Source organism: Folsomia candida, unplaced genomic scaffold (assembly GCF_002217175.1).
Source record: "Folsomia candida strain VU population unplaced genomic scaffold, ASM221717v1 Fcan01_Sc002, whole genome shotgun sequence".
NCBI classification, from domain to species: domain Eukaryota; kingdom Metazoa; phylum Arthropoda; class Collembola; order Entomobryomorpha; family Isotomidae; genus Folsomia; species Folsomia candida.
In genome coordinates, this window is record NW_019091194.1 from 4414726 (window position 1) to 4441654 (window position 26929).

At 37.4% G+C, this 26929-nt stretch overlaps 5 protein-coding genes across 5 annotated transcripts; 3 read left to right on the forward strand and 2 right to left on the reverse strand.

The window, feature by feature from the left end:
• Nucleotides 1-4167: 4167 nt before the first annotated feature.
• Nucleotides 4168-6073, reverse strand: LOC118434701 (APOBEC1 complementation factor-like). Its single transcript, XM_035848810.1, has 6 exons — nucleotides 6025-6073; nucleotides 5694-5800; nucleotides 5344-5521; nucleotides 5049-5255; nucleotides 4784-4982; nucleotides 4168-4700 (listed from the first exon to the last, which is right to left on the reverse strand). Exons 2-6 carry the CDS (start codon nucleotides 5790-5792, stop codon nucleotides 4379-4381), a joined length of 1005 nt encoding a protein of 334 aa, XP_035704703.1. The 5' UTR covers nucleotides 5793-5800; nucleotides 6025-6073; the 3' UTR covers nucleotides 4168-4378.
• A 335-nt stretch (nucleotides 6074-6408) lies between these two features.
• Nucleotides 6409-9050, reverse strand: LOC110843052 (catalase). The gene is made up of 8 exons (XM_022088964.2): nucleotides 8831-9050; nucleotides 8687-8752; nucleotides 8513-8599; nucleotides 8232-8375; nucleotides 7882-8140; nucleotides 7275-7804; nucleotides 7039-7206; nucleotides 6409-6969 (listed from the first exon to the last, which is right to left on the reverse strand). Exons 1-8 carry the CDS (start codon nucleotides 8862-8864, stop codon nucleotides 6488-6490), a joined length of 1770 nt encoding a protein of 589 aa, XP_021944656.1. The 5' UTR covers nucleotides 8865-9050; the 3' UTR covers nucleotides 6409-6487.
• Nucleotides 9051-10813: 1763 nt separating this feature from the next.
• Nucleotides 10814-13879, forward strand: LOC110843761 (mannan endo-1,6-alpha-mannosidase DFG5). The gene is made up of 5 exons (XM_022089793.2): nucleotides 10814-11044; nucleotides 11119-11176; nucleotides 11255-12524; nucleotides 12837-13508; nucleotides 13586-13879. Exons 3-5 carry the CDS (start codon nucleotides 11936-11938, stop codon nucleotides 13798-13800), a joined length of 1476 nt encoding a protein of 491 aa, XP_021945485.1. The 5' UTR covers nucleotides 10814-11044; nucleotides 11119-11176; nucleotides 11255-11935; the 3' UTR covers nucleotides 13801-13879.
• Nucleotides 13880-14324: 445 nt separating this feature from the next.
• LOC110844505 lies at nucleotides 14325-20609 on the forward strand. Its single transcript, XM_022090721.2, has 2 exons — nucleotides 14325-14842; nucleotides 19374-20609. The coding sequence occupies exons 1-2, from the start codon at nucleotides 14782-14784 to the stop codon at nucleotides 20324-20326; spliced, it is 1014 nt and encodes a 337-aa protein (XP_021946413.1). The 5' UTR covers nucleotides 14325-14781; the 3' UTR covers nucleotides 20327-20609.
• A 757-nt stretch (nucleotides 20610-21366) lies between these two features.
• Nucleotides 21367-26426, forward strand: LOC110844344 (PI-PLC X domain-containing protein 1). Its single transcript, XM_022090523.2, has 12 exons — nucleotides 21367-21864; nucleotides 21931-22286; nucleotides 22366-22413; nucleotides 22488-22846; nucleotides 22929-22993; nucleotides 23065-23118; nucleotides 23195-23288; nucleotides 23366-23487; nucleotides 23553-23748; nucleotides 23839-23978; nucleotides 24073-24086; nucleotides 24183-26426. The coding sequence occupies exons 2-12, from the start codon at nucleotides 22268-22270 to the stop codon at nucleotides 24341-24343; spliced, it is 1272 nt and encodes a 423-aa protein (XP_021946215.1). The 5' UTR covers nucleotides 21367-21864; nucleotides 21931-22267; the 3' UTR covers nucleotides 24344-26426.
• Nucleotides 26427-26929: the final 503 nt, after the last annotated feature.

Genomic DNA, 26929 nt, shown 5'->3' on the forward strand with positions numbered 1-26929 from the left:
GATTAATAATCCATAATCCGGGATTAAAATCCATAATCCTTAATCAGGATTATCCCAGCTCTGTGTGCAATCAATTAATTGATTCCAGATTGTTTATCATTCATCCATTAGTAGAATAATCCATCTTTGTAAAATTCAATTCGTAGAGCGATACTCGAACTGGGAAACTCGAAATTACATGAAAACAAAAATTCCAGTAGCGATAAACAATTAAAGTAGTATTGCAACATATGATTGACAGTTGACATTACCAGATGATACAAATATGTATAATAATTGTATGCAGTCTCCGAAATATTTATATACCATGTATTTCCGAACGCTCCACTACGATCAACATGATCATTATTCTTAACAACATAAAGTTTAAATCAATTACTTAAAGAAGATTGTCTGACTACGGATAAGTTGGCATTTTGCAATATTGGCCCCACAAAATCGTAATTTTTCTCCACCACATACGTACATACATTGGATATCTAAATGTCTACATACTTTCCTCGCCAGCCACTAAAATTAGCTGCATGCATATAAGATTTATGTAAAAATGGAATTTTATACGAGCCATCATTTCCTCCTTCAGTGTCCATTGTTGGCATTGTGCCCACAAGAAAACATTATGGGCCTGCCTGGAAAAATATTGCTCTCATTGTTGGAATGCGAACTGTTCCCCCTTGCATTGTACCCCAGATATGCAAATGTCACATCGAGGCGACCAGCATAATGGGCACTGTTGGTTCAAGAATGAAAAGAGGTGAGAATGGAGAATGCATATTAAAAATTCTTTGGTGGCTCAACCTTTATGCTTGTGTACTTAAGCCTGCGTGATATTTTATCTCCTCGCTCTCGCTCTGCATTTCCTCTCTATACTACGCATGAGTCCAGAACTCTGACCGTATTTTTCACTTTGAGAGTTTCAAAGTGCACGCAAAAATTTGAAATTTTCACAATATAATTATTAATAGTTTTGCAACAAATTACCATTCATCGATAAGCAATTGTGATTGTAGATTTATTTATATTAATCAATAATCTCAATATTACCGAAATTTGCACAAATATTGATTAATATAAATAAAACTACAATCACAATTGCTTATCGATGAATGGTAATTTGTTGCAAAACTATTGACAGCTATATTCTGAAAATTTCAAACTTATGCGTGTACATTGAAACCCGCAAAGTGAAAAATGATGTAAAAATTGTACTACTTTTTGAGATTAGTCGCAACTCGTCATAGAGTATGTGTGGCGGGAAGCCACCACCACACACTCTTCCCACTGGAAACCACTAAAAATGTAAACAACTCAAGATGAGTTTTGCAGTTTTTTGCAAATAATTCAAAATTCCCACCGAAACTCGTGAACTTTTTACCCCACCGAGTTCATCAGTTTCGCCACTATGTGATGGATAAGGATTTGTTTAACATGAAATATAGCCAATTCTTAAGCCAATGGCTCCTTCGACTGGAATGACGGGGAGAATAAGCGGATAAGAAAAAGAAGAAAAAGAAAACAGGAGAGGGAAAGTGGCATCGAATTCTGAGCTGAATTACACCCTTTCTAAGGATAATATTGGGTCGTGGTGGTGGTAGAAAATCCCACCAAAAGAAAGTTCTTATCTTAACAGCCTCACCTCCAAAAACGATAATTATATTATCTCAATCTGCAAGCTGTGGTCTAATCCCATATTAATTTAATAATAATAATAAGTACATCGATTCACAACACCTCGTATATTTTATCCGCATTATTCACTCAAAAACAAGGACAGGGACCGAAACTACGTACAAGAAACTTCGAATGGATTTTAATTTTCACACTTCTCAATTATAAATGAGAAGGGCATTGTGTGTCTGAATAGTGAGAGGGTGTAGTCTAGTTTCGTTCATATAATAATAATCGGTGAATACGACCAAAGCTAAAGCAAAATCGAAGAAGTCTGTTCTGTTCTGTGCTGTCCTGTCAGAGAGAGGGAAGGACAATGGGGAGTCGACAGTGTGAAAATGACAATTGACATGATGTTGGTCGGATTAGCTCTTCCATTTTACATGAGCTCTCAAAAATGAGAGTTCTCTAAAGGTTCTAAAGGGTTCCCATTCAGAGTTGACAATAACATACACTTTTGCAAAAGATGGATTGGATTCACCATTATGTTCCACAATGGACGAAATATTGTTGTTCCACAATTCAATCCAACAAAATGTTCGAATTGGCTTTGCAAAGCAACGACGACGAAGACGATGGGTGAAAGCATTTCGAGGAGGTGGTGGTGACAATGACGAAAAGAAATTGTACTTTGGGGATCTCGAATTAACTATGTGACCACACTTTCGCGAAACTGGAATGCATTTCCGGCGTATTAAAAAAATGTCACGACCATTCTTTATTTCGACTTGTTTGGAAACTTGGTGTGTGTCTTGGCATCATTTTCTGGTGCTTGTAACTGGACCCTGGTGAATTTTAGCACTTAAATATTATGATGATGAATGGTTTTTGAAGTGAAGTTGGCCATAGTTGTAGTTGCATTGTGTCTCATTGTGAACTAAGTAGTGGTAGAAGATAGTGCATAAAAGGGGTGTTAAGGAGTGAGAAGAAACAGGCAATTCGTTTCAAGAGTTTTGCGTTTGAATTAGAATTTTGAACGACTTTTGGTTGTCTGTTTCTGATAGATATGCAGACAGACTTGGTATTATTATGTATTAATGGACTCTAGTCAAGTTCTTTTGTCCTCTCTCTCTCTGCCTCGTCCTCTTTTAGCTGCTTCTTTCACCCCGATATAACAGAACAATAAATTGTGCATTGTACCAGGTTTCATAGTATTTATTCCTCCACAACTCTTTTCCGGTCGGGCGTGACGATTCCGCCATTAAGTGGTCGGTTGGCGCAGAGCGATAATTTGCCCACTAACAACTGACATGATGCTAACTTGTTTTTTTTCATAATTTTATTTCTAATCTGAAAATGTGGAATCATTCTGCAGAGAAAAATTAGTTACAATATAAAAACGTATGCATTAAAGATGGATGAACTGCATACAGCAACGCTACGCCAACACCTACGCCATCCATCCAACCCTTTCCGCTACTCTCTGAGATATACAAGTGACAAATTCGGCAATGTTTGACCCTCACTTTTCAGATTGGTTTACTAGATTTCATACGATGACATGAAGGTAATAATCGATTTCTTCCTCGATTGGACTCCTTGTGAATATTGGTGTGAAGTATTTTATTGAAAGCCCCTCCATTGTGTCTCCTCGGGTGAATTAGCTCTCGTGTCAATTGAAATTTCTGGGCACTTACTCGCACCTGTCTCTGTTCTTTCTGAATAAACACTTGCTTTTATGACAACAATAAGTTCACACACTTTAACTGAATACAAGCGCATTTCTCATGTGTACTGTGTCGTGTCGAAAGTCGAAATAATTCATTCACTACGTTTGTGAAGTGAAAAAACACGCAAAACATAACAGGAAATGTATCACATGCAAAAAATGAGAAATTCTTATTAAATTTGCAGCAATACGGGTATTAGACACTGGATTAATCCATTAATTACCGAAATATTTCGGCAATGTCAAATGTAACATCTGCAGCTGCCGAAAGTTTGGTGGTGTAAAACCAAACCACAATGGTAAATAAAATCATTAGTTGAATGTCAAGCATTTTTTGGTATCATGCATATTGCTCAATCAAAACCGGGTGTATAGACCCTTTAAAAGCAGATTCCTAAATCTCACACTCTTTGCATGGACAAAGAAGAATTTCAATTTTACAAGTATTCTATTCAGCCTGCATGTGCTGAAGAATGGGCTAAAGAATTCCGTGTGGAGAGGCGAGAGGGATGAAATAAAAGTCATAAATAATTAATTAAACGAGTTAAAAGCATTTTCAGCATTGTTCGCTTATGCAATGTATCAAACGAATGAATTTATCGGGACATGAAAAATGATCTTGTTTGCCCCCACTTAAAAGTTTAAGGGAAGACGAATGCAATGTAAAGTCGGCCGGTTATCACTTTATGTAGGAACTAAAATGCTTTATAGCGTTAGTGCGGCTGTTGTAAGGAAATAAATGGACTCGTAAATTAGCTATTTCTCATTTTCTTCTCCTGGTTAGTGGATAGTATAATGAAATATGTTACATTTTTCGCTTCACATTTTACAAACAAAACAGTATTTATTATAACTTTGAAAATTCATATTCGTGCTCACATTCATATTATACAATTATATTGTTCATATTATAGTAACAAAGGTTCCCTAGTTTTGGCCAAATGTTTTAATTCATGCATAATGCAAATACTACGGACGCAATTATGTTATGAATCTATGAGGTTGGGGTATAAAAATAGATATATATAATTTGTGTAGATTTTATACAAAATTAAAGGGATTCGGAAAGCATGCCAAGTTTCCTTGCATTCCATAATCAGGCTTTATCGGCACCATGTGATTCATCGACGCCATCGGATCCATATGCACCATGTGATTCATCGGTGCCATCGGGTCCATTGGCACCAATACGTCGAAGAAGTTGTAAAACTTTCCATTCGTTCGTTGTTGAACCGTTTTCGAAAGCCCGTAGTTTCGGTTGACTGTCTCTGGATGTTCGGGTTCCGCCCAATCGACATGAACAAGCTTACCCCACATTAAAATTTTTCCAGGGATCATCTTCCGGCGAGCCATTGCAGCATCTCTGAGAAATAATTAGATCAAAATCAGTAAAACTATGTAAAAATCAAATAAAATTAACTGTATAGTAAATATTTATGTACGTACTTGTGTGATACATACTCTGCGAAAGCAAATCCACGGTTCACAGTCTCCGACCTTTTATTAGTCTTGGAAAATACGCGCACCAAGTTATCAGTAACTCTTGAAAGTTCTGTAAATATCTCCACTTCACTTTTATCCTTCGGAATACCGCCAAGAAACAATCTACAGTTGTCAACAGATCCAGTGACTCCGATTGGACGACCTGGTGGACATTGAGAAAAAAGTATTTGATTTATTCATTAAGGTATTTTAACTTTTTTTCACTCACCTTCAGCAATCTCATAATGGTTTAGAGTTGCAATTGCACGTTTTGCATCTTCATTATGATAGAATTGAACAAAACAAAATCCCCGATTGTGTCCATTAAAATCCAACATGAGACGAATTTGATAAATTTCACCGATAGGTCGAAACACGTTGTAAACATGAGCTTCGTTCATATATTTTGGCAATTTTCCAACAAAAATTTCAGTTCCTACAAAAAATTCAATAAATATCAAAATATCACAATCTATTATCTTTAAAGTTTAAACTTAAATTACTAATAACGAGCATTTCCATACCTCTCATTGGTGTCCGAAGGTCATTTGGGTGAGGTCCAAATGTTCTCTGCCCATTTTCCTGAATTATTGGCATTCCTGTCGCGTCGGCGAGAGCACCAAGTTCTTCAAAGGTTTTCGCCAATAACATCTCCATATTCTGCATATCTCGTTGTTCTTTCGCCAACACGGATGAGCAAGGCTAGAAACAAAAATAAAATCTCACTTGTTGGACACGATTTTTAATGCGTCCACCCAAAAAGACAAATCCAATTCATGCTACCCACAAATTATACATTTTTCTTCCAACTCACCATCAATTTAAGTTCACAACTACAAACTTCAAGTAAAATTTAAGTAAAATAAAAACTTACATCTAAACGTTCCGCATTCTCTCCAACGACGAAGCGAGAAAAAGTTTCCGGAAGTTCTCTTTCTTCTTCCTCAACCTCGGTCTTGAAATTCGAAGCCATAATTTCGCCTTGAGAATATAACAAACCTCGCTTATCAGTCACTTTTCGCAGAGACGACCTACTAAAACAACTTTAATTATCTGACGAGAAAGCTACCTTGAAACTCGATTAATCCACTAAAAGTAAAGAAACTAAACTACGAATGAAAATTTCTGGACGAGCAGCTCTTCCTCGCACATCCAACCTGGTCGAAAAACGGAGAAGAAATGAAAGGTCAAGAGAAGAATCTTACCGGAAGATGAAAAGAAGCAGTGAGGCCGAAGGAGCGTTGTGTCAAGAAGATGCCGACTAAGGCGTCGGAAGCCTTTGCTACTGGAAGGCAAGCGAAGCTAGTGAGATTGCTGGTGGTGGTGGTCCAGACTTAATGGCACCTTCGTCCAGCAACTTGACGCCGGCAAGTCGCGTTTTTTTATACTTGATTTACTATAGTGTATGTTTTTTAAAGGTGACTTTTTTTGAGACAGGATTTTGCATGTTTTTTTTCTGAAAGTTTTCTCCTGTGATGTAAATGATGATCATTGCGTGATTAATTTGATGCGATCAAGTGAGATTTGTATGGGCGAAGCTTAAATGAAGTTTAAATTGAGTTATGTAGTTAATTATGAAGGCAAGTAAATATGAAATCAAGGCTTTTCTTTAATTTTTATTTTAATAACGTTGAAATCTTGTTGTAAAATTTAACCTAAATAATATTGTTAACCCTGCTGATATCCTATCGATATTGATAATGCCATGACTATGACCAATATCCATGTCGTGTTTGCTAAATTAGACCCCCCTGAGGGAGTAGTAGAAATAGTAGTGGGAGGATTAGTAGTAGTAGGAGGATTAGTAGTAGTAGGAGGATTAGTAGTAGTAGGAGGATTATTTACATTTTGCAAAGCAACGGTAATCGAATCGCCAAATTCTTTAGTAATTTTATAAGCCACATTTTGCAAAAACGTTTGTTGCACCGGCTCAGCCGCGTTTACTAACTGCGCCGCCAAGTTATCCGCCAGTCGTTGTTTCTCTTCGGAATTCAAGTCCAACTGCAAATATTGGACGCACTGGCTAAAATTGTCGTCATCCCCGGTGTCGAGCCGGTCAACGTCCCCCGTGGCAGGGAAAACTGTTTGGTCCGTTTCACTCCCACCTTCATCCAACCCCCCGAAACTGTTAGGAAAGTAATTTGGTCCTCCTGTATGACCAAATAGAGTTGAATTATTGCTTGCACAGTATTTAGAATATGTATACAATGGATAATTACCTTCACCATTATCACTGTAACACATGGGACCATCCCTCATATAATTTTCCACCCGAGAGGTAGCCTGGTTGATGGGCAATTGGGCAAAATTGACCCCAAGTCGGTATCGCTGAGCATCCTGATAAGAGAACATCCTGGCGTGGAGCATACGGTCAGGAGAAGGCTCGACTGTGAATGTCAAGGATAATATTATAAGGAAATTGTGGATTAATTTTTACATAAATAAATAACTCTACCTCCGGGGACCATATTAGCCGGAGAGAAAGCAGCCATTTCAACCTGAGAAAAGTAATCAGTCGGGTTTTGATTTAGAGTCATCTTTCCCACCGGAATGAGAGGATAGTCCTCTCGGCGCCAGTGTTTCGTGATGTCGAAGGGATTTTGAGGATGAGCATCGGCCTGAGCAAAGGTCATAATTTGGACATGCAGGTCCCACGAGGGGTACTCTTCTCGAGCGATGGCATCGTACAAGTCTTGGATGGAGTAGTCAGGGTTTACTCCAGCTAATCGAGTAGCTTCTTCTTTCGATAAGAAGTCCCAGGGTTGGTTTGAAATCCAGTGATATTTAATGTAAACTGGGTTATTGGTTGCGTTGACCCATTTAAAGGTGTGGACTCCGGCACCATTTATGACGCGAACGCCGTTGGGAGAACCTTCGTCAGAGAACAGGCGAAGGGTGTGGAGGGCAGACTCGGGACGAAGCGAAGTAAAATCAAACCACATCGTGGCGTCACGTAAATGGGTGGCTGGGTTTCGTTTGCGAGATCTGGGAAAATTTCAAAATAGTCTGCACTGTGGTAATTTTTAAAAATCATATTAGTGAGATTATTAAGATTATGTTACCTGTTTAAATCAGCAAATAGCATGGGATCTCGAATGGGGAAGACTTCAATGTTGTTCCCGACGAGATCATAAATTCCTTCCTCCGTATAAAACTTGGTAGCAAATCCCTTTGGATCCACCCACGTATCCCCGGAACCTGATTCTCCACCTACGGTGGAAATTCGTACAGCGACGTTTGTCTTTTTACCAATATTGTTGAAGAGTTTCGCCTTGGTAAACATACTGACGTCGTGTGTTACTTCAAAAAACCCCATCGCTCCTTAATTTCGTAAATATTACACCGATAATTTAGATTTTATTTTCTTTAATTACGAATTAAATTTTCTTCTGGTGCTGCATATAAAACTGACCTGCAGCCTTGGCGTGGACAACACGTTCAGGAATTCGTTCTCGATTGAAACTGGCAGTCTTTTCGAGTAGGAATGCATCCTGGAGAAGGATGTGACCTCGAGTTCCAATTGCCTGGGAGGCGACCAGACTTGGCATGGGGATTCCTAATTATTCATTAATAAATATTTACAGGTTATCTGCCGAGGGACTCGAACCACATACATTTAAGAGATCCTAAATTTACGCCATAGTTAAATTGAGCAAATGGATGACCTCTTATACTATACGATCTGATATATACCTTCCTGATTAGTTGCAGTTGCAGGATTTTGTGTTAAATGGTTATGAATATGTGCCCATTCTGGAAGTTGAGATTTTGACGGAGATGCTACAGTTTAACAATTTATTAAAATAATTACAATTATGAAGAGCAAAATCAAAATGTTTTCCCCTCATCAACTTCTCATCTTCTCACCTTTCTCACACGAGTTAGAAACTTGACCTGGACAATACGTGTATGCAACTTGAATCACGAAACTAGCTAAAATAACGAAATAGATATGTAAAACATATAAAATCCCAAACTGAATATCAATTAGGACAAGCCTTATGAATTTACCCAGTGTCAATAGCACTGCGGACGATGCCTTCATTATGCTGCGTGGGATACCTAACTTGACTGATTCCTACTAGTGTCACCCACAAAATGATATTGTTCTACTGAAATTGGACCAATTTATTTAACCAGCAAATGCACCCTCAAACTTTTATGACGACGACGGATAATAGAACAAGGAGCCATTACAAAATTCAATGAACGGAAGATAAGCTGTACGTAAACAGTATTTCAAGATTGATTACGGCAATGAAGTCAGCGATTACGACGTGTTGTGACCAACGCGCCGACGAGATAATCTCTGTTTAGTTAATTTCTGCTCGATATGTGTCCCAATTTTAATTGCACAAAATTCTACATCGCTCCACCTCCAAGTAACAAAAACCACCCCAATTATAGATCCCCCAAATGATTGCTGCGAGGATATGTGTACATTTGCATATAGCAGTGTGACACTGTTAATTTATTACTTATCCATATCCCACCTTCATTAAAATATTGTCCCAAACGTAGCGTACCCATCATAAAATTAGTCTGAAGCAATCATCCCCTTACGTTAAGCATCGCATCGCATCGCGGTTAACAAGATCAAGCCTGGTAAAAGTGGCTTGAGTGGCTGCATTCGACGACAAAATGCGTCAATGCACTTTTTCTTTGTCACGTGTGACGAGAGCAGTGTCGAAAATACCCACTTTTATTGCGACTATTTAAAATCTGCATACATACATACGCACGAATCTATACTTAGCAAAAGTCAAGTAGACGATATGTCAAGTTTTACAAGCTCCCTCGTCCGTCGATATCGAAATATGCTACACCCCAATTTATATCGTATCTTAAACCAACACCTGCATCATTGAGTACACACAATGACATGACAATGGGGTTTATAAATTGAATTATGACTCGGGATTAGGCTACTGGACCTCCTTCCCGACACTTTTATTAAAATAAAATAAACAAGTTGTAACAAAATGATTTTATCGTTGATTTAGCTAATCTCAAATAATCGCTGAACAGTAAACAGATATTACGCACTTGGTCATGTCTGGCAACGTCATTTGGATTATTCCTCATATTCCTAAATACATATATGTGCACCTGAGCGTATTTACCTCACATTCCTGGGTACTAATTATACCTGCGCAAATTTCCCTGTGAGTCATATTCCAACCTAATTATCGGTAGCATCTAGATTGAGATAATTTATAGATTCCAAGGGAATTCTGAGTAGTCGACGGTTGAAATTATATGTGCTTACTTCCCACCCCCCGATTCCTAAATCTATAAAAAGCATTCTGATTCAAGCATGGGTTTTATGCAATTAATTTGCTCAGCGGATGTGTCTTATGTCTAATGGTCCCAAACTGAAGACTTTAAAGACTTTTTTTGGGAACATCTTTGACTGGTTGGGTTGGGATGGTTTAGTTGTTGGCAATATTGTTTACCAGATCGCTTAGAAATGTGGCGTTGCATAAACTGATAACAGCAGATTGACATCCCATGGTTGAGGTAGGTACAGGAATATGTATGTATTTATACATATTTGCTCACCAAATAAATACTCATCTCGCAACCTCTAATGATTTACTGATTTGGAATGATTTATGAAATACCTCCGAGTAGTCGAGTATTATTTATAATCTGTTTTGATATTTTCATCCTTTCATATTAAAGTTTAAAATGATTTTCAAACGGAGTATTATAATAATAAAAATGATTTAATTCTCATATCACAGTTGCATTAAATTATTTAATTGTATCTAATATTATATATTCCAGTAATAGGGACATGTTATGATCACGACATCGAGAGCTGCATGTCAAATGACATCTTTTCGTCATTACTACACCGATGCCGTCATTAATTGAATAAATTGAATGTCGAATGATAATAATGACATAACAATAATTAATCAAAAATCACAACACATTTTATCAATACTGATTGACTCTTCAACTCAATATAAAACCAGATAAGATGTCAATTCGATCGTCATTACATACATCGTAGTCACTCGGGTGTATTCATTTCCTAAAAAAATAATTTTAAAAAATGGAGAAACTTTTAATCTTCTCGTGTCTAGTAATTTTATTTTGTACTAGCGTTCTCACAGAAGAGCGACAATATTACGAAGAGGAAGTGGGTGCCTGGCATTTACATACTTTTCTCTTCGAGGTTAAAAATTCCAGTGTGGATGAAGCATTAAGTTTTAGGTAGACACAATAACTAAATACTATTAAATTACAGCAATTTCTGGTCTGAATCCAGTTTTGTGTGTATATTTCAGGAGGAAGCTGAGGGAAATGATCAATGATGGAAGATTGGCAGAGTGTTCTCTCAACCAGGTATAATAAATACTAATCAAATTAAATTCTGGGAATATGCATACAACTTTTCCATATTTTAAAAATAATTTTGACCAGATTTTCATCGGATGGTACGGACCATTTCCAGTTTCTCAGTATGAAATGTGCTGCAATGCCACGTCCTTCAACGCTGCGCACTCCTTTATGGCGCAAAATCATGGGAACTTGTCCGTGTTTATTCATCCACTCACCATCTTTGATGTCATTGATCACACAGAAAGGTCATCGTGGTTAGGTCAAGAGGTTATTTTTGACATGGAGTGCCCATGTTGGTATCCAGAATTACCCAAGCCAAAACCATGCCCAGTTTATCCCGATTATCCCGACACCCTTCCCGAAAGTATGGATGACTATCAGATTCCTTTGCCTGGAACTGAAGACTATTGGCATCTTAATAAGGATTTTGACATTATGAAGGACCCCTACTAAATATGACGTCGCTTTAACATTTTAATTAAGATTAGCACAACTTATCTATCTTTTGTAGAGCATGTCCAACATGCATGATAATTAAATTGTTTGTCAACCTATTTATGTATAAGAGATAAGTGGACGATGTCAAGCAGTTACACCTTTTTTTGCACTCAGCATTTACATGTTCTCGGTTTCACAGTATATTGCATATTTATGTAACAGGAGTTTTTAGTGTAAATAACTCTCCTTTAAAATTGATTCTCTCCGAGTTCAAGTAACAAACTGGCGGAGACTTTACTCAAATTTTCGAATTTATTAATCATCATGCACAGCAGTTTGATAACTTTGCCCTTACTGGCATTACTCCTATTCGTTGGATCACAAGCCCAAAATTTACATATTTGCAATACCCACTGTGACAACAGGGACGCTTCCGAGGTGTCCGACGGTGCCCGAGTTGTCGCCACTTCGACCATAAATGGGAGAGAAATACGGCTCATCATCTCTGACACTGATAACATGGGTTTCGCCATAATTATTAACGGGACAGCAAGGGACGAGGTCTGGTTGGACCGTTCCTTCGATGCCGGCCTGAGCTGGGAAAACGGAAGTCTGTTAGGATTCACGACAATCCCGCAAGGAGTGAATTATGCCACGACAACCATGTTCAACGTGGATTACGACGCTGTTAAAGGTCTTGGAGCGTTAAGAGCGTGCGGGCGAGGGCTTGATCCTAGTCCTGGACCTTTGACCTGTACGGAGTGGGCAAGATCCAATGTACACTCGGAAACGCGGATTGACGCCGCAGCAACAGCTTTGATGCAGTACTTTAATGGTCAACTCTGGCATACGGTGGGTTGGTGGAACGGAGCGAATGTGCTGACAGCTCTCATACAATATATGAAATTTACAGGTACCGGAGTATTTTTGAAATTATTTAATACTTACAATGGAGGTTTCCCAGCGTATGCTCTCCGATTTTTACAAAACAAGTGCCGGTCAATCAGAAATTTAATTAATATGACATTTTCAAAAGGCACGATCTGCGTGACCATTGCCTTTTGCAAATTGCATACTACAGATAATTAAATGTGTGACCAATTGACACTAGTTTAGTAAATATTGGAGAAGATACGCTGGGAGACCTCCATTGTTAGCTACTCGTAATATTACATACTACGAACTAATTCGTAACGAATACATGTATAATGTAATTTTAAACCAGATTCTCGAACCCATTTTCACGTTATTGAAACCGCCTACACCGAAAACCTTGACGGTTGGGATGGAAATTTTACCAGCGATGCTCTCGATGACACGGAGTGGTGGGCGCTTGCCTGGATTGACGCCTACGACGTTACCGGGAATCAAACTTATTTGGCAATGGCACAGTTTGATGCGGATTATATTTATCAATATGTCGACTCTGTTTGTGGTGGAGGGGTGTGGTGGAGCACGGCCAGAACGTACAAGAACGCTATCACGAACGAATTGTACATCCAACTCGCGGCCGCGTTACACAACCGAATTCCCGGCGATACTAAATACCTCGCCCAAGCGATCGAAATTTGGGAGTGGTTCAAGCAGAGTGGAATGATCAATGAGGAAAGCTTGATCAATGATGGACTCCGAGACGACTGCACGAGTAATAGGGATACGACTTGGACATATAATCAGGGCGTCATTCTCGGAGCGTTGGTCGAACTCTACAGGGCGACGAATGATTCGACCTATTTGTCGGAAGCAACTACAATTGCAGATGCGGTTCTGCAGAGTCCAATTTTAACAAGAAATGGAGTCTTGACTGAACCTTGTGAATATTCTGGCCAAGTCGGATGCGGAGATCACACTGGGGGCTGTGATTGCAATCAGATCGCATTCAAGGGAATTTTCCTCCGTATGAACGATTTATTAAATAAGCATTATGGCCACGATTATGTACTGATCTTAACTCTTCTGCTATTCTAATTGAAGGTCATTTGGGCGAACTAAACCGAAATTTGGGGTCAAATGGCCAAGGTCCTTATCAAGCGTATCTGAACCGACAGGCTGATACCACGTACGCCTCTAACCGAAATATTCTAAATCAGTATGGAATTCACTTTGCCGGACCACTCGAAGACATCAATGCTTCGACACAACAAAGCGGTTTGGAGGCATTCACTGCAACATTGTTTCCAAGATTTTAAGTCAATTAGACACAAGAATGAGTTTTATTTGCTTTATTGCCATTCATGAAATAAAATCTTCCGAGAAACTGAAAATATATTTAAAAAATAGCAAAAAAATATCAGACAAAGACTGAATGATGACAGCGATAAAATATTGAGATTATTTTTAATATCAACTTTTCTTTACAAGTTTTACATGTAAAGACGTCACACGCGGTGACCCAATGTCCTTAAAGTCATATTCATGCACATAGTTCATTTGCACACCAAATCTGCAGAGACTGCTGGGCACTGGTACTCATCATAACATATTATACAATAATATCTTGTTTGTTACAAGAAGAAGGGCAGTAAAAAATCCTGCCTGCCACAAAATCATGCCACGCACAGTGCTTACTTACTTATACGTAATACCTCAACAATGTTGGCCAAACAAGAATGAGATAATCTCAATCTCCCTCAAAACACTTGTACTACCGAGAAGCACTTGTGACTCGTATTGATTGAATCCAAGAGGAACAACTCGATACCTTTGTTGAATGTTTTGCTTGTGAAGATTGCTTGTTTTGCGATTTGTTTGTGGGTTTGGAGATGAGGTTATACACACATTTGTGAGGAGTCTCAAGCCTTAATCCTTTTAAAAGTCGTTCGAATCATTAAGTTAACATTCAGCTTTTTGAGTATGAACGTACCAGGAATTGTCAATTACCTCATTGCTCTCTTGTCGTAAAAGTGTTGTTATTTGCTACATAATAAACAACGAGTAGAAGTACAGCACCCTCCCGTTGAGCTAAACGGTCGCGTTATAAATAAAACGGTATCCAAAGCCGTGCTACAGTACAGGCACAGGTGCTTGTGTGGGACACAAGAGACAATCAGATAGTACTTAAAATTTTGTAAATCAGTGAATTTCAATAAAATATTGATCAACGTTAGAGCAACAATTTAAGAAATTAATAAGCAAGCCAAAAGAATAGAATTTTTTTCGGAAATTGTGCAATGGTCAACTCTGGAAAGATATCCGCGATAGCTATGAGCCATTCTACTCTGTGGATTGCAGGTAAAAAAACTCTCCATTTGATACACTTTTATTTCATAAATTAGCCCCAAATCCTGGAAATTCAGAGTTTGCATACGTCATTTTTTCCAAATCTGGGAATCACTAATAATTCCCAAAAGGAGTGACGCCAATTGTTACAGTTTTTATCCCCAACTCAAACACATACAATTACATAAACAAGCATCATCATCGGTATGGAAAACCCATTATTTCTACTTTGACATGGGAATTAATCTTATTTGTCACTCCGTCTCATCATCATCACAAGACTTGCGTTACTAATCACTAATTGACAGGTCTCTCTTGTACATAATCCGCACACGCGAGCAGTAAAATAATGACATCATAAAAGCATAAGAAATATAGTAATGATGCGGCGGAGGATAGAGATCACTTATTATTTCGACAAGATGATTTTTCATGTTATTATTGCTTCTTGAACTTGTTTATTGCGCTGCAAATGAGTACATACACGATGCATAAACTAGTAAATAGTAGCTCAAACCCTGATTGCATAATAATTTGTATTAGCTAAATAAGTAAATGAAAATCGTGCCGATATGTAGGTATTTATACGACGAACAATCATCATCATTTCCAGTAAAGCACTAAATTAGCAAAGATCCGCAAAGCCGGACAAGTTTTATGGTTTTAAATATCATGTACTTGTCCACTATCTTATGGAATTATCGCGCAATCGTTAATCCCTGTGTCGTCGTGATGAGATGAAACGAGTAGAAGTAGTAGCTTGAAACATGTATCTCTAGCTAATTATTATTCAGTAGTTGATTGTTGGGTTTTACTATCTGCAAAAGAATGTCACCGACAAGACAACAGACGGCTTAAAGTTTTTAAATAGGTTTTGTTGTGGTTGATCAGGATCCGCATTTTTCTCCAAAAAATTGACATCCCAGTCGTATTAAACTCAACTATTTGCCCTTAATATCGTCGAGGTCAGGAAGATCCGCATTTTTGCGGAGGGAATAATTAGCCAAATTCCCAAGCGTACAAAACGAAAGAATTACTGATCAGTCAAAAAAATAAACTTCAAAGTTCGTTTGACCACAGACAGATTTCGCAATATTTAATTTCCATAATTCATTAGAAGAAGGTTAATTTGAGATTAGTATTTGTCTATCAAAAATTTCAAAGATTGCATTATCAGCAAGTTAGCATCCCATATTGAGTACTTGGTATGACCAACAAGGTAATAAATTCGGCACTTGCTGTTACGTTCACACCTGAGCCACACCTTAACAAATAGACAATCAATCTTGACAAGAGCTTGAACAAGGAATCAATTAATCCATCCAAAAAAGCAAGAACCCCTCTGACGATCGTAATGCTACTGTTTACTTGTTCCTCCTTATCTGTTATCGTTAACCCATTTATTTTATGCGTGATGATGCAATTCGCAAATTCGCAATATTATTCAATCAAGACGAAAATAACATGATGCTGTGAAGCATTTTTCTTTATGTGCAAATGCAAATTAAAAGGTATTTAATTACACTTCAACTTGACCGTCGATCAATATGTAATAACTGCTATCATCATCTAATTAAGATCCATTAAATAAAGAAACCCGTGCTGGCCGTCTGTCATCCAAACGAATATGTGTGCCTGCATAAAATAATACGTTATATCTTAATAACCAAAAGGTCGAAGTAACCTTTTTTTGCCGTCTGGTGTCTACTACGCCAGGTTGATAGTGGTTCATCAAAAGCCAGTAATAAGTAAGTGGGTTGTAGTAGTAAGTATTTAACAATGCAAGTCTTTTACGTGTACAACTCAGATCTCAATGGGACCAATTTTATTTTGTTCACCACAAAAAATAAGCATACCCGTATTTTTTCATTTTTCATAATGCGGTAATTTGAGCGCGTGGCGCGAATTTTAAAACATTTTTCAGCCAAAACCTCGGTTTTAAAAAAATCTGTAACTTTTCGAATTTTAGCGCGAATCCAAAAATTCGAAAACATGTCTCCTCAGAATGACTTACTTGACTTGTAAAAAATCCAATTGTCTCCAAATTTGAATTTCAAAATTTTTGCCGGTTTTTGAAATTCATTAAAATTATAAACTCTTTCAAATTTTCAAAAAATAATGCATGTGTATTTTTTACAAGTCAAGTAAGTCATTCTGAAGAGACATGTTTTCGAATTTTTGGATTCGCGCTAAAATTCGAAAAGTTACAGATTTTTTTAAAACCGAGGTTTTGGCTGAAAAATGTTTTAAAATTCGCGCCACGCGCTCAAATTAGCGCATTATGAAAAATGAAAAAATACGGGTATGCTTATTTTTTGTGGTGAACAAAATAAAATTGGTCCCATTGAGATCTGAGTTGTACACGTAAAAGACTTGCATTGTAAGAGGTGCAAGTTAGGAGAATGGAATGCACATGGATACTACACAGATCCGGGTTGCTAATTAATAACGCAAAATGCAAATCAGCAATCAGGCTCTTCACACAATAAAATCTATGCAAAACAGCAATAAGTGAACCGTTTGTGCATCAATAGGAACACGCAGATAACACAAAGTTACGCTATTATCTACTACGACCATAAAAATGGCTAAAATGGTTAAGTTGATAGCTTAGAATTAAATAAAAAGACAATGCTTTAAACGCTTCAGGTGGTCGAGATGATAAAAACTATTTACAATCACATTTAATCAATAATCGTATCTACGTTTTTTCCCATAATTTATATAAATTGGCATTTATGCAATGTGTCAAAAAGTGTCCACATCGTGGTGCCACGTGGATGACTTTAACTCAATCTTGTTACACACTTTCAGATATGTACATAGATATTTCTTGTCAATAAGATTATGGATCTTTTAGACGGTAACATATGTAGATCCGGCATCCTGATAATACTCTGATCATGCTGTCTTCCTCATCTCAAGTCAACTTTTACATGAGTTTTTTTTGCCAAAAAGTTGAGATATTGAACTAAGCAACACACACTTTTTGTTGTCGTATAGAGCAGTAGACACATATCTGTACATATACAGAGTGTCAAGCTGATAATAATAAGTAGAGACGAAGGAAATGGATGAATTTATTGTCCAGGAATTGCTGTCAGTGTATGAAGGTCGTAGCTGAGACAATTACAATTTCCGACAAAAAGTTTGCACAATAAGTTGATTAGGTAAATTTTTTTCTGTTAGCTACATAATCAAGACTGTCGGAATTGGCATACATAGACTTGTTTGAACTTCGGAAGTTTGCAGCAAAAAAGTTCAAGTTTATTGGAGAATTCGAGGAATAAATTTCATGGACCTCATGTCCTAGTCATAATCCCATCATAAGTGGTGGTGGGGAAATCTGGTCATATTTTCTTGAAAATCACGTGTAATAAACTGAAGAATGATTATGTGGTAAACGATGGCCGAAAATGACGAGTCGCAAAAAATGGTAAAGTCAAAATGAACCCGGATATAGCGAAATTAGTGGCGTTGTCTCTAGTTTGTTGTCAAGTCACGATCTTCTTCACCATTTTTTATGCACAAGCCAAACCACGACTATGACTTATGGCGAACGACGAAAGTATGTACAACTTAAGACAATGAGTTGTGGCATATTGGTTGATGAGATGCTAATATGATAATGATGTTAAATAATAATACGTAAAGATGATCAAATGGCGGATGACACGACATCCATGTATCTCAACGTGGTACATGTACATACTTCGGTAATCCAGAAAATAAATTGAAATTGCGCAGGCTTACATACTTGATTGATTGGTATGTAGATTAGCTGTTGGCAGTATTTCATCATTATAGTAATTGTCCTTCCTTAGATTGTCAATTTCAAGATTGATTGGACCAGAGTTTTCTCATTTTGTCAATTTGTACTGATCAACCAATCATAAAAGTTTTCCTCTTGGCGATGATATTGAATGAGCACATGGGTCTGTTTTTAGCACAACTGATTGAAATGCGCTGCAGCCATATTGGTTTAGAATTGCAAATAATTACATGCGCCATGTTCATACTTGTTGCTAGCTCGTGACCGAAGACGGATCTGGCACATACTGCTTTTTCAGCTTCATTGGCATATTTTAAGTAATTACTGACAATTTATTGCCGTATCCAGTCGTGTATGTAACGTATGTGCTTAAAGATACCTGGATAGTATCGCTAGTAAGTAATAGAATTATAGTTAGCTCTCTCCTCCAGGGAACGGGACAGCAACGTGTACATATAGAATAAAGTGTATTATGGTGATAATGCTATTAAGTACTTGTAAAATTAATCATGTATGACTGACTCTGCAAATATTTTGTTTTGTTGGGCAAAACTCTTGGATGGGTTTATGGTACTCCTGCAATATACGGGGTTTGCTTTGTTACATACAACTTGTCAGGTATCCGAGAATGATGATGCGAATGTGGGATTATTTCTTTGGGAAATAAAAAATCAACCTCTTCTTCTGTCGTCATTCGCATTTTTGGAGTACATTTTTATCATAACGGCCAAAAATATGTGATCACCATCTAATTTTATTTCTTTATTGCAGTGCTGGTCGTCCACGTGGGTTGCATAATCGAAGCCCAGCCTTCAAAATACCCGTCGTCACCTGTAACGTCATCCTCCGAAGATGAAAAGCTGATTCCTGCAGCATCGCAATCCGCTCTATACACCTCCTCAGGCAAGAACAGCATTCGGGACAAGAAAGAAAGTTTCATTGTGAACCACCAGCGAACTTTCACTCGTGGAGCGAATCGTGCCAGGAAATACTCCACAATTGCATCCACAACCGTTACCAGCACCACTACTACCACCCCAACGACCACTCTTGCAAATGGTATTGACTCTGACGATTCATGCTCCCGTAAAAATGACGGCTATTATCAAAATTTCGGGTCAGATTGTACATCATACTACTTTTGCGCGGCTGGTTACCAACTCACCTATGTTTGTCCTCCGGGAGAGAGATTCAACGGAAAAAAGTGTGATGAAGATTACCGTTGCCCAGTAAAACCAGGGTCCAACCCGTGTGGGAATAAACCCAACGGATATTATGCTTATCAAGGGGGACGCCACCCAGGAAAGTACTTTTACTGCTTTCAGAAAGCTAAAGTCATAGAATTGCAGTGCGAAACTGGGAAGGTTTTCGTAAATGGAAAGTGCTGTTCTCAGCATTTCCCTCAAGTTGCGAGTGGCGATCAAGTAGCCATTGTTCCTTTAGATGGTGTCACGAAGGTTGAGAAAAGCCCCCCTTATAAACACCTTCCCGATAATGTTACATCAGATAAGCCTTCAGATAAGGAGGAGGAAACCTGTTTAGAAAAATCTAATGGGTTCTACACCGAGAGGAGGAGTAGTTGTACTAAATATTATTTCTGTATTAATAATGAAAAGACGGGTCTTAATTGTCAAGTCGGTCACTTATTTAATGGTGACCTTTGCGTTCACTCTTCCCGCTATGAGTGTCCCTACGATTCGGAAGGGAACCTAATTCAAAATTAGCTATTATTTAGTATATCAATCCAATAAAAAACTTTAATTTTGCCAAAGTCAATAAGCAAATAATTAAACCTATGCATCATTTTCTGAAATATGAAATATGCACAAAAAAACCTCAACTTTCTCAGGGTATATATTGTAATAATCATCATGTAAATATATATGAAATTATTTGCATTTTGTTATAATTTCTAAGATTATATAAAGTTCGACTAAAGAAGAGAGTCATTCAAGTGGAAGACTGTTTAATGAAGGAATGAAATAAATATGATATTATTATGCCATACTTATGTTTCTCTCCTCTAATTGCCATTTTGCCAACTTTGTATCTTATTTGCGAATCTTCTTACAACTTCCATCCCTCACACAATATAACCATATCTCACATCTCGAAAGACAAAGAAGAACACAACTCATCCCGAGTTATTCAGAGACTGAAGCGAATAAGTATTCCAGCCTCGTTTGCCTCACTCGAGAAGACCCAGGCAAGTCAAGTCAAGAATTGTTTTATCAAGTTGAACTAGTTTATTCGCGTAGGTGGGCTGCTTGTCTCTCTCTCGGGATAAGTACTTATGTATAAGAGGACGACGACGATATTACTCCTATTATTATAATGTCCCTGCCTTGTCTCTCTGTCTAATACCCAAATGTCAACTTTCGTTTATCCAATTATTGAAACCTGGACGGATGTTGCTGACTCATCATCTTGATAAGTATGAAATGATGACTAAACTTGTTATTGATTCTCGAGACGTCAACTTTCTCTTCTTCCTCCTTCCACCTTCCACTCCTTACTTTACCCGACCTTCGACCCACAACATGTCCAACATATTTAGCTGACATTGACATCCCGTGGTTGTCTCGTGATGTGTGTGACCTTTTCAAGATTCTGGAAGCTCAGCAGTCAGTAGACTACCAAAACTTTTGCTCATCCACAATCCATCCACACACTCGAGCTTCTTCTTGATATTGCATTGAAATGAAACATGAAATGAAATTTCTGCCTTGGTTTCGTACTTTGCACTTTACACTTGCTAAGCCCATCCAGTGTGGCAGTGGTAAGTAAGTGGCAATGGTGGTTTCCCTTCATCTGGATGGATGGATGGATCAAGTTGAAGCAGGAGAGGAGAAAGCAGAGGCAGCAGAGCCAAGATTTTCAGTCCACCTCTCACCTTTCTCCGCTTTTATCCATCTCCGCTGCAGCTGCTCTCCTTCCTCCTCTAAATTTCCTAATATTTCACCAAATTTCCAATCCCCCCTAAATTTTAATTTTTCCCAGTAAAACGAACCAATCTCTACATATTCTCGGCTGAAAATATCAACCCCTTGGCAGTAAGAGTGAAGGGGAGCGAGCATAAAAAGATCTAATGCTAATCAAAATTAATAGTTGGATTATTTTTTGTATTTAATTCGTCTTCCTGCTACTTAATTGTAGTAAAAGTTGACATTGAAAGTGAGAAAGATACAGGGAGAAGACTAATAAGGACAATCAGGCAATTTTTTGCAGTCCATTGGAGGATCACTTGTTTGATGAGAAAAACGTAAGTGTTTATTTAATTGATAAGATAGAGTTTATCGTAACTTGTTTTTATTTAATTTTCAATCAGCTGTTAAGTTTTGTCACGAAAGGGACTATTCTAAAAAAGACAGTACACAACACGGTATATAAATTTCATATCAAGAAAAGCGAGGGTTATCATCACCGTTCAAATATATACGTATTGCTGGGAATCAATTTTGTACCTTTGGTCCGGAAATCAAGAAATTTTGTGAGATTGAAATCCTTTTTGTACGTCTGGCTAAGCTGTTGAAGTGAAGACGGGTGACGGGGATTAATTGAAATTCTATGAGGATAAGATAAGCAGGTGGATAATCATTCCTGTACGCATACTGACCCAATTTATTCATACGCCTGCGACAAGTCCGCTCATCTATGTGCTCAAGATGATGAGGCCTGGTGCTGGTAAGGTCATATTTGCTTTTTGACACCTACCTTATTACATTGGTTGATTGTCAATTTTGCTTATAATTATTTATTACAGTACTTTTCGAAGATCCTCATGTCTTCATCACCGTTTGCTCAACAGCTGGTAGCTAATAAAAACAATGATAAGCATGTAATACAATAACACATCAATGTGATATAATTAATTAATTAATCCAGGTCAGGCCAAGTTTGGAAAGCACATCATAAGTTTGGACAGAAGATTGGAGCTGAATTGGACTAATTTCCAAGATTTTCGAAACGGCGATATAATTGGCGTTTTCGATTTTGACGTGAACAAAGATCTGAGGGAAAAGGACAAGGGAAAATCAATCGTCGAGTTGGCGAAAGAATCTGCAGCGGTGACAGGACAACGTGGCTGCTATAAGACATCCGTGAGATATGAACGTCGCCCATTGTGTGCCAAAGACAGGTCACTGGGCTACTGGGTGGCTTACTTGCGGTTCCAAACGGGGTCATGGGTTGTTGTAAAATCAAACTTCTTGAAAGTTCGACCCCTTTGGATGAGGGAGCTCAAAGTAAGGAATGGATTTTGATTATCAGTTTCAACAATTTGTAAGATGGATTCAAGATTTCAATGGAATTTATTTATATTTGTAGAACATAATTGGAGACATTCCTCTTCACTCACTAATGATTCCTGGTTCTCATGATGCTGGATCATGGTAATTAATATCATGTCATGTCATGTAAATATAATGAAGCTTGACTGTATTACTAGAGTTTAAATGTTTAGGATGGAATATGATCATGGAACATGTGAAAATATTTATGTGCGGTACTACATCTGGTAAGTGATATTGTCATATTTAGACTACACAGTATTTCTAATGTGCAATCTATTTATTTTCTACATATTATTACAGTCAAGAGGATTCGATATACGATCAATTGATACATGGTATCCGGTATCTTGATGTAAGGGTAGCATTCTATCCGGAAACTGAAGAACGATTCTGGGTAAGTGACATGGCCCCTGCATATATAATATCAGTATGTAGAATGCACATGTCTTAAACGATCACTATTCCCTTTAGGTCAATCATGATAAGTACAGAGTGCATCCACTATTGACTCTGCTCACTGATGTTCGGCGATTCGTCGAGGAAACAAAGGAAATTATATTTTTGGATTTTCACTCCTTTCCCATTGGATTTAGGTATTACTAAATAATATTCATACATTACGCAACTCGTTAATTGAAAACTACTCAATATATTTTAGTGGACCTGAAATCCATGAAGAGCTTATCAAGTTTGTCATGTCTCAAATCGGGAAGCATTTGGTGCCCACGTCTTACCCTACATCTGTAACGACTAATATGCTGTGGAAAGCCAACAAAAACATCATTTGGACGTATGCCGAGGACTCTTTTGCTTCACAGGATGATAACAAATGTTTATGGCCGTATCTACTGCATGTAAGTATTATGAAGAGTAATCAGAGATATTTGAACAAATCCAAGTTATTAGACACATTGTGATTGTAATTGGATCAATTTTATTACAAGGCCTGGGGAAATAAACGGAAACCTGAACATTTGGAAAAATACATGGATGAAGCTATTCAAAAACATGGAGGTCAAGGAATATTTTATTCCCTCATGGCGGAATTAACGCCAAAGCCGATTGACTACATTTCAAAACCGAGGTAGCTTAATCCTAACTAATTCTCTTTCGTGTATAGTATACTTTTATTCATGGACAGTATACATATAAACCCTGATTGTAATGTTATATTACAGGTTTGGACTTCGAGGTAATTTAATCCTAGCCAATTTTATATTCTCTTTATATTCTGTTTAGTTTACATATATACGTATATAAGCCTGGTGCTAATATTGGTACATTACAGGTTTCGCGGAATTGGTTAATCTGCCATTAACCTACTGGTTCCAGTCGAAGGAGTGGTATTCAAAGTGCAACATCGTATCCACAGATTTCCATTTGGGAAATAACATAATTGAGATGGCAATTGATGTCAACACGCACAAAGTATTACCGTCATTGTGTTAGTAATGTCCCTTTAAATCCTGTCCAAAAGAAATATTTCCATTCCGGCCCAATTCCAAATCATAGAATACCAAACTATCCAAAATTCGTTATTTTATACATCCAGTAAGTCCAGTGATATTATGCTTGCCAAAAAATTCAACGTGTGTAACAGAGTACGATGTAAAACAATACAGAAAACCGAGTACATATTGCAAAGTGGTATGAATCTAAATCTGTGTAGATTGTAGCACTGATATAGTATGTAGTTCTATTGATATTTGTAGGTTCATTTTATCTAGACAGCTACGTAGAATCTCGTCCATTCCCTACATACTTGACCTCAATCACAGCAACTCCAAAAAGGCATCTTTATGAATAATTCAATTCACTCGAACCCAGTTTTCAATTGCGTATTTCACTTCACCAACCAAAGTGGATACTTTTGACATGCGGAGGCAAAGAGCATTCCGATTTCTCACATAGTTAGTAATATACATACGTATGTACATACCCTTAGTTTAGAGCTCATTCTTCTTTATACGAATGATGATGCATCATCACAATAGTGTTAAACTCTAGTCGTTGATTGATCAAAGAAGTTCTTTTATAGACTTGGCCTGGCTACATGCGAAGGAGAGAGGAGCGGATTTGGAAACTTTCACACAAATGTGATTGCTTCCCTTTCTGCTCGCATTTGGCACGGGTGATCAATCCGATTTAACATTGTCGGTTCATCCTGGCAGAAAATTGTTGAGAGCCCTTTCACTGCAATAGATACGCTGAAAAAAAGACATTTCATACTTCCTTCGTTGTCTTCTTGACTATTTCTGTCACTTTTTAAATCTGTAATCCATACGTAGTTTACGCTGGGAACATATTTTAATGAGCATCTCAAAAATGTATAGTATGTCAACTAAATTTATATGTATACTAACCGCAACTATTACTTACTACTACATATTTATGTATATGTTTAATAAGGTTGACTTTTTGTTATTTTTTGCAACTTTTTTTAGCAAGTTTTATACCCAATTGAGTGGGATGAAACTACTACTTTAATTTTAATTTTTTTTAACGCACACATCATCATAATTCGCCTTCTAGCCTGGGGCGAACTTACATACATAAAATAATTGGAAGGTTCAATAGGTACATTTTCAGACAAATGTTCAGATAAATTGAAAAAATTGCTGCAAATTTCATAAGTGCTGATTAATAGGGAACTTGCTTGGGTCTATACAAAAACAAACTATATACAGTTATTGCAACTTTTGTTCCTAATTTCAATAATTTATTTGCTCAGGAAAGGCAACAAAGCGGTCTCATGTGTGGAATCTATTAACACTTATTATTACTAAAATAGCTTACAATGTGTAAGTACAATGTAATATGTATGTACTGGCATTTTGACTCATTTTAACATATTCGTGATAGCAAGTAATCAATTTTAATGTAATACATTAACTTTTACCGTAAAATGGAAATGAGTCTAATACTAACATATATAAGAATCAGTTGAACATTATTTACACTGGTTGATGGTAAGGAAGGAATGAAGGGAGAAAAATCATGCATTTTTAGTCGGCATAGGTCATTTTTGTCAGTCTTGTAGTGTTAAAATTACTGCAATCAGCAAACTTTATACACGTATAAATAAACTTATACTTGTAAATATGTACATGTATTAATAGTAATAGTTCAATCGTGCTAAAGGAACAATTAACAAATTGATGTTCATTATTCTTCCATATAATATTGATTCAGCATAGTTTCATACAGATTGAAACGATTGAAATAGTTGGTGTCTAATTTTCTAGCTAAAAAATAATAGAAATTGGGATAAGTGTAGATCGTAGCGCTATTCTGATATAGCCATACTCAATTAGAAGTCTTCTCATTACATTACATACAGAATGGTATACTACTTGATGCGACAAATGTGTATTGTATTGTCACAAAAACGTGTAAGTAAACAAGCAGTGAAACATGGTTAAGTGATATATAAAATTTATTCAACATTGTATTGTTAACTACCCCGGTGCATGATCGTGTTTTAATCGATATTGATGAATAATAAATTGTATAGAATATCGTGTTGTAATAACAACAGCCTTATTGTTTTCCCTCACTTTAAACAATTGAGTGGGCACAAGATAAGTGAAAGCAGCAGACCATCATCTTTTATCAGAATTTTGCATAATTTGACGTTTGGCCGTCTCTGAATCACACAGGTTTATTGTTGCGAATCTAACCATTTCTGAAGCCTTGCACAGTTTCTACGTGAATGCGTCAGCGAGTTCAGTCTGTCAGATCAGAGGACGATCTTTCTTGTTTTATTCCGCCTCCGCTCATTTCATCCGGTTTCTTGCTCCGGGCAGGATTTTACTTTCACTTGCCATTAGTTCCAGACCAGCATCCTATGTATACACACAGAGGGAAAGCCAAATCTCGAGCAATTTCGTGCCCAGTTTTCCCTCTCTCTACCTGACTTGACTCGTTATTAGAAGGAAATTGAATTTTAAATATGTGAGTGAAGAGCATTTCGTACTCGCTTCACTTGAGATGAAAGTGACATGGGCTTTAAATGTTGGAGCAGTAGGAAAAAAA

Excerpts from the sequence above, each read along its gene's own strand:
- LOC110844505 (XM_022090721.2), top strand. The coding sequence starts at position 14,782 with ATGGTCAACTCTGGAAAGATATCCGCGATAGCTATGAGCCATTCTACT. Across the intron at positions 14,843-19,373 it reads TTCTACTCTGTGGATTGCAG|TGCTGGTCGTCCACGTGGGT; the intron begins GTAAAAAAACTC and ends TCTTTATTGCAG.
- LOC118434701 (XM_035848810.1), bottom strand. The coding sequence starts at position 5,792 with ATGGCTTCGAATTTCAAGACCGAGGTTGAGGAAGAAGAAAGAGAACTT. Across the intron at positions 5,522-5,693 it reads AGAATGCGGAACGTTTAGAT|CCTTGCTCATCCGTGTTGGC; the intron begins GTAAGTTTTTAT and ends TTTTGTTTCTAG. Across the intron at positions 4,983-5,048 it reads CCATTATGAGATTGCTGAAG|GTCGTCCAATCGGAGTCACT; the intron begins GTGAGTGAAAAA and ends AATGTCCACCAG.
- LOC110843761 (XM_022089793.2), top strand. The coding sequence starts at position 11,936 with ATGCACAGCAGTTTGATAACTTTGCCCTTACTGGCATTACTCCTATTC. Across the intron at positions 12,525-12,836 it reads ACAATATATGAAATTTACAG|ATTCTCGAACCCATTTTCAC; the intron begins GTACCGGAGTAT and ends ATTTTAAACCAG. Across the intron at positions 13,509-13,585 it reads ATTCAAGGGAATTTTCCTCC|GTCATTTGGGCGAACTAAAC; the intron begins GTATGAACGATT and ends TTCTAATTGAAG.
- LOC110844344 (XM_022090523.2), top strand. Across the intron at positions 23,289-23,365 it reads AAACTGAAGAACGATTCTGG|GTCAATCATGATAAGTACAG; the intron begins GTAAGTGACATG and ends TATTCCCTTTAG. Across the intron at positions 23,749-23,838 it reads TATGGCCGTATCTACTGCAT|GCCTGGGGAAATAAACGGAA; the intron begins GTAAGTATTATG and ends TTTTATTACAAG.
- LOC110843052 (XM_022088964.2), bottom strand. The coding sequence starts at position 8,864 with ATGAAGGCATCGTCCGCAGTGCTATTGACACTGG. Across the intron at positions 8,600-8,686 it reads TTCTAACTCGTGTGAGAAAG|CATCTCCGTCAAAATCTCAA; the intron begins GTGAGAAGATGA and ends GTTAAACTGTAG. Across the intron at positions 7,805-7,881 it reads CTATTTGCTGATTTAAACAG|ATCTCGCAAACGAAACCCAG; the intron begins GTAACATAATCT and ends AAATTTTCCCAG.